Source organism: Buceros rhinoceros, unplaced genomic scaffold, assembly GCF_000710305.1.
Source record: "Buceros rhinoceros silvestris isolate BGI_N320 unplaced genomic scaffold, ASM71030v1 scaffold14218, whole genome shotgun sequence".
Lineage (NCBI taxonomy): Eukaryota > Metazoa > Chordata > Aves > Bucerotiformes > Bucerotidae > Buceros > Buceros rhinoceros.
Genome location: NW_010426448.1, coordinates 9,212 through 15,072, shown reverse-complemented (window position 1 = coordinate 15,072; position 5,861 = coordinate 9,212). Strand labels below are relative to the sequence as shown.

Sequence of the window (5,861 nt, the reverse complement as noted above, 5' to 3'; positions counted from 1 at the left end):
CCCAGCCGCATTGAAGGCCCCACAGCGGTAGCTGCCGGCGTCGGAGATCTGGGCATGCTGGATCTCCAGGAGCTTCCCATCCCTGGACAGGGCCCAGCCTGGTCCAGTCAAGAGCTGTTCACGCCCCTTGAACCAGGTGATGTCTGGAGGAAAGCAGGGAGCCGAGCGGTAAGGAGCTGTGCTGCTGCTCCTCTCACCAAGGGGACCTGGAGGAAGCCCCAGGGATGCACGAGCAAGAGCTGAGGGAGAGGACCAGCTCACCAGGAACAGGCAGCCCCGAGGCCAGGCACTCCAGGGACGCTGTGCCATTCTCCAGGACAGTCAGGTCCACTGCGCTGGGTTCGATGACTGGAGGCACTGCAACCCAGCGTGCAGAGTCATCTGCTCTGTGCAGCCACACAGCGCAGTGCCACGGGGCACGGTTGGGCTCACTGTGGACACTGGGCAGGCACTGAGTCCTGGGAGAGCAGCAGCTGGGGGCTAGGGCTTGCTCCCATCTCTGGGAGGGAACCACATCACCACATGGTGCCACTGCTTCTCTCCAAGTCAGCTAGGTTTGTTCCCTGCCCCATGAGACATTTGTCCTTCCTGGGCAGGGATCTCCACTCCCCACCTGGTTTCTCACCCAGTGCCTTCAGCGTCACACCCTACGATGCTGACCAAGGGGTGCTCTGGCCAGAGGGGAAGCGGGGCTGGGGGTAGACCCTCCACCAGGAAGCACGCATCAAGAATGGCTGCTATGGTTTACTGCAGTGTTAGTGCCCATCAGCTCTCAGCCTCATGGCAAAGAGCAAGATCCTGGTAAGTCAACCTAGTAAGCCTACACCTCCCAAAAAACAGGGCTAAGGACACCCACCCCTCTGGCCAGCCACGTGGGATGGACAGCAGGTCTCACCCCAGACGCTATGCTCACCTTGCACTGAAACCTGCACCTCCGCCTGGGCCACCCCTGCCCAGTTGCTCCCCTGGCAGACATAGAGCCCTTCGTGACCAAGCCCCACACGGGCAATCAGCAGAGTCCCACCGTCCTCAGACACCACCACACCGTCCCACTCGCCCAGTGGATGCCCATCCTTCAGCCACCTGCGAGAAAGGGGGACAGGTGGCAAGTTCTTGGTCCTGCCACTGCTGTGCCCTGTTTCTGCCTGCCAGAACAGTGGGGTGACAGCCACAAGTGCTGTTCCCTTGACACCTGGAAAGGGGCTGGCAGTGCCCAGACTGTTGGCAGAGCAGGATCGCAGGGGCAAGGAGCAGTAATGGACGACCCCCATCCTAAGGGACACCCCAAACCAAAGTTCCCCATCGCCCATCCTGAGCTCCCATCCCAGTGTCTGTCACGGTTTTACACACTGGGCTGCAGAGCAGCCTCAGGGAGTTACACAACCGCTAAGGATCCCCCCACCCTGCACCGCAGCACTCACTGGATCTGGGGCGCAGGGATGCCCATGGCACGGCAGTGAATCCTCAGGGAATCATTGGTGACAGCCATCAGGTGACTTTGCCCATCGGCGATCAGCAGCTGAGGGGGAGCTGGGGGAAAAGGGGACCTCAGGCTGGGACCACCCTCACGCCCTGGCACAGGGGTGTGGAGCAGCCAAGCACTCGCAGGGTGCAGCGGTGGTACGTTAAGACCCACATCCCACGGGAGAAGGACGTTAACCAGTGGACATGAACCTTGGACATGCAGGCTGTAGCTGAGCGAGGTGTTCCCCACGGTGTTTGTGGCTGTGCAGGTGTAGAGACCAGTGTCCGACACCTGGGGCTTGGCCAGCCGAAGGGACCCCGAAGGGAGGACGCTGTAGCTTGGGGGAGAAGGAACAGAAGAGCTGGAAGTGAGGAACAGCCATGTCGTCCACCACTCACCACCAGGCAGGAGCTAAGGGCTGAGACCTCACCATCAGACAGCTAAAAGAAGGTCCCCAAGGCCACCTCCTGTGCAAGGAGGATGGCAGAGCTGTCCAGGGGTGCAAATCCCCTTTGCTCAGCTCTGCATGAGCTCAGCACGAGGCAGTGGCGTAAGTCACCCTCCTGGGGGGACAGTGCTCCCCACGGAGCATGACCCCTGCAGCTGGAGCTGGCCGTGCTCTCACTCTCAGCACTGTCTGTGCTCCACAGACATAACATCATCTCAGCCCACGGCTGCAGATTCCTCCTCATGTGCTCCCATAAATCACCCAGGCACACGAGGACAAGCCAGCTGAGATGGGGGAGCAGCACAGATTAACCAGGAGCAGCCATAGAAAACCAGGCATGGAAGAGAAGGCAACACAGTCCCTCAAGAAGAGCAAAACCAAGATGCCTTCCTGCTTCCCCAGCCCACAGCAATCCTCAGGTGCAGGGAAAGAAGTGCTTAACCCCAACATCAGGGCCATGATTTTAGGGAGTCCCTTCCAGCGTGGTGTCAACGTACTGAGAAATCATGTCCTGCTTCCAAGGGCACCAAGACACTCAATAAACACACATGCAACCGTTCTCCAGGTTATCTTCTCTCATCAAATGGATTAAATATCTGTCCCATCATTGCCATCAGCCTCAAAACCATCAGCAAGTGAATTTGGCCCTCCGGAAGCCACCCACCGGGACAGAACTGGCTTTTAGATCCACATTCCAACGTGGACAAAGCCACCACCAGGCTCACAACAGTGTTTCTGCCAAATCTTGGCACAGGAGCATTTCAATGCCTAAAGCCCATAAAGTCACCCTGACACATGGGCTGCGAGGGGCAGGGGAGGTTGCAGCACCCCCCGCTGCCTGTCCTCTTCTCCACCTGCTCTCCTCCTCCTCCAGACCTCAAAACTCCTCCTTGGTGCCCTGCACTGGAGCAGCATCAAGTCCTGGTCCAACACCTCCCGCAGAGATCTGCCATCCCCAGGCACGTCCTTGGCCTCGCTGCCTCCAGCACCGTGATGGCACAAGGCAGGAATGTGCACGAAGGTGGATGGGCAAGTGGGGCCAGAAAGCTGAACTGGAGCAGCCTTCCCTTCCCAACACCAACCTGTGTCTAGGGTGAGCATCAAAGAGTTGGGAGCAGATTCTCCATCCCCGTAAGTGTTTGTGTGATAAAACAATAAAGCCTGGTGATTCTTGCCCTGCTCCCACTGAGGAGCAGCACTAGTGCTGTACCTGGAGCACTCAGCTGCCTTGGCTCCCGCCAGCGCACTGGGCATCGGCTGCTCAGTGCCAGGGATGCCCTTCATACCTCCCCACTGCTGGCACTCTTCACAAACCCAACATCCCTCCGGGGGAGACACACAATGGCCCTGGCACCCACAACCTTCCTTACCTCGTGGTGGCCAGAGGCAGTGGCTGGGCCTCCTGCGTCCACACCACCAAAGGAGGGGGATAGCCTTGGACTTCACAAGGCAGGGTGGTCTCCTGCCCAAGCACAGCCAGGATGGTTATGGGGTCCGACACCTGTGATCCGTTCACACTGATCCTGGGCTTCGCTGGGTGGAGAGGGAGCAATGCTGGTGCAGGAACACTTCAGGTGCCCCTCAGCCCTCATCGCTGCTCTTCCCATCCCACAAACCCATCTGGCACCTGGCTAGTGGCCCAGGGAATCTAGGGGAGTCCCCAGGTCATGCTCTCCCGGCCAGTCACCCTCTGGAGCTGCTTTACTGGGAGCTGGTGCCAGGGCCAGTCCCAGGCACTCACTGCTGACAGAGAGCTGCATCTCCTGGCTGGAGAAGCCTGCCGTGTTGGTAGCTGTGCAGAAGTAGGTCCCAGCATCCTCAGGAGAGGGCGAAGGGATCAGGAGGGTCCCATCACGGTCGAGGTGGTAGTGTGGGCTCAGCAAGATGGACTCTGTGCCCTGCAGAGGAAAGGGAAGGGAAGAAGACAGCAGAGACTTTCACATGAGCTGAGCATCTCCGGGGCCATCAGAGCAAGCTACATCCCCTCCAAAGAAGTTACACCACACCCAAGGGTGACCCACAGCCTGGCTGGCAGGGGGGCAGCACCCTGCCCATCATTGTCACCTACCTTTGCCCAGGTGACAGTAGGGAGAGGCACACCAGTGGCATTGCACTGCAGGGTGACAGGCACTCCCTCCGTGGCAGTGATGAGAACAGGGCCAAGCTCAATGCTGGGAGGAACTAGGAAGGAAGAGAAGCACCTCATCCTGCACGGCCAGGGCCACGTCCCCCAGACAGAGCAGTGCTTTGCTGCCTAAGAAATGCAAAGGCCACCCTCCCCTGTTCACCACCGAGCAGAGACGCCCAGCACCCTGCCACTCACCATGGATGACCAGGGATACATCCTGCCTGTGCGAGCCAAGGGCGTTGGTCACCTCACAGGTGTACCTGCCTGTGTCCCCCTGCGACACCTGGTCCACGTGTAGGCTCCCGTCAGCACGGACTGAGTAGCGGCCACTTGGGGCTACCTGGGCATGGGCAGAAAGCAGGATGGACAGAGGAGTCAACCATAACCACATTGCTGTGCCTTTGGGGCATATCTAGAAATTGGCCCTTGAGCTGTCGCAACACCCTGATGTGGCGATAAACCCACATTGACCTCCCAACCCAAACACTCTTCTGGCATCTTTCACCAGCAGTTTTGGCTGTGGGAGGTTGGGCCACCCGTCTTGCAGCAAAGCCCCCACTTCAGGGCCATGCTTACAGCTGCCCACCCACCATCCTGGCGGGTGCAGAAGCCTCACCAGCTGCCCGTCCTTCAGCCAGCGGCGGGATGGGAGTGGCCTCCCAGCCAGGATCACACAGGGCAGTGACACGGGCTGGCCTGGGAGCGCACGGACCACAGGGGATGCAAGAGCTATTTCCGGGGCTGCTCAAAAGAGGTGAAACAAGATTAATTGGAGATCAACTGGCTGGGAATGCTCAGGAGAACAGATCTAGAGCACCTTTCTTCCAAGGCCCAGAAGGTGGCTCAGCACAAGCCAGCTCCAACATTCAGCTCCCCCACGAATGTGGGGATATTTCTCTATGATTTGGGTTCTGGCACATGTCAGCACAGTAAGTCAAAGCGGTGGAAGGGCATTATCCAAACCCTGCACTAAGGGAGGGTTGCTGAGCATTCGCCACAGCTGGCTTGGGAGCAGGCATGGCTGCACGGGTCTTGCTCACCACCAGCACAGCTTGTGCTGGCAGCAGCTGGGATCAATACTCCAACAAAAGCACATAAAAGCAAACCATGTCCAGTGACTGTGAGCTTGACCTCCGCTTGGATCTTCCCAAACTCGTTCTCGGCTTCGCAGATGTAGACAGCTTGGTCATCCAGCGAGGCACCTGGAGCATGGCGAGGAGAAACCTGAGCCTGGTGTGGCCAGATAGCCCCAAGCATGGCCCAGGATGGGGTGACACCATCCTTCCCTGTCTCACCACTGCCTGCAAGGCTAGAGAGACCCTTCAGTGCTGGAGGCTTGTGGGCTGTTACAGCACAGCTAAGCTTGCACAAGTAAAAAGTACAAATAAACCCACTATGTCAATGCTTTACTACTGCAAAAAGAGTGGTACGGGGGCTAACCTCACTGCTGGGACACCAGCCTGCAGCAGGAGAGCACCCACTGGTGATCTGTGTGAGCAAGCACCCAGGTGGGACCCCCCTGCTGCACGCTCTCTGCCACACCAACACCTGCTTGCACGCTCAGCTCTTACTGTCGATGAGGAGCTCAGCAGCCTATGTCAATGCTTTACTACTGCAAAAAGAGTGGTACGGGGGCTAACCTCACTGCTGGGACACCAGCCTGCAGCAGGAGAGCACCCACTGGTGATCTGTGTGAGCAAGCACCCAGGTGGGACCCCCCTGCTGCACGCTCTCTGCCACACCAACACCTGCTTGCACGCTCAGCTCTTACTGTCGATGAGGAGCTCAGCAGCTTCCAGCCGGCTGGAAAGAGCAGGCAG

The 5,861-nt window shown here is 58.7% G+C and overlaps 1 protein-coding gene across 1 annotated transcript in view; it reads right to left on the bottom strand.

The window, feature by feature from the left end:
- The window catches only part of LOC104498163 (hemicentin-2-like), a gene marked incomplete at both ends in the record, with an annotated part of 39,909 nt that overhangs the window by 25,097 nt on the left and 8,951 nt on the right, over window positions 1-5,861 (bottom strand). Inside the window, 12 exons of the mRNA XM_010141512.1 lie at window positions 40-143; window positions 262-357; window positions 914-1,083; window positions 1,422-1,530; window positions 1,675-1,802; window positions 3,284-3,446; window positions 3,655-3,811; window positions 3,982-4,094; window positions 4,237-4,381; window positions 4,658-4,785; window positions 5,148-5,243; window positions 5,813-5,844. Of these exons, the coding sequence (XP_010139814.1) occupies window positions 40-143; window positions 262-357; window positions 914-1,083; window positions 1,422-1,530; window positions 1,675-1,802; window positions 3,284-3,446; window positions 3,655-3,811; window positions 3,982-4,094; window positions 4,237-4,381; window positions 4,658-4,785; window positions 5,148-5,243; window positions 5,813-5,844 (1,441 nt within the window). The remainder of the gene's footprint in view (window positions 1-39; window positions 144-261; window positions 358-913; window positions 1,084-1,421; window positions 1,531-1,674; window positions 1,803-3,283; window positions 3,447-3,654; window positions 3,812-3,981; window positions 4,095-4,236; window positions 4,382-4,657; window positions 4,786-5,147; window positions 5,244-5,812; window positions 5,845-5,861) is intronic.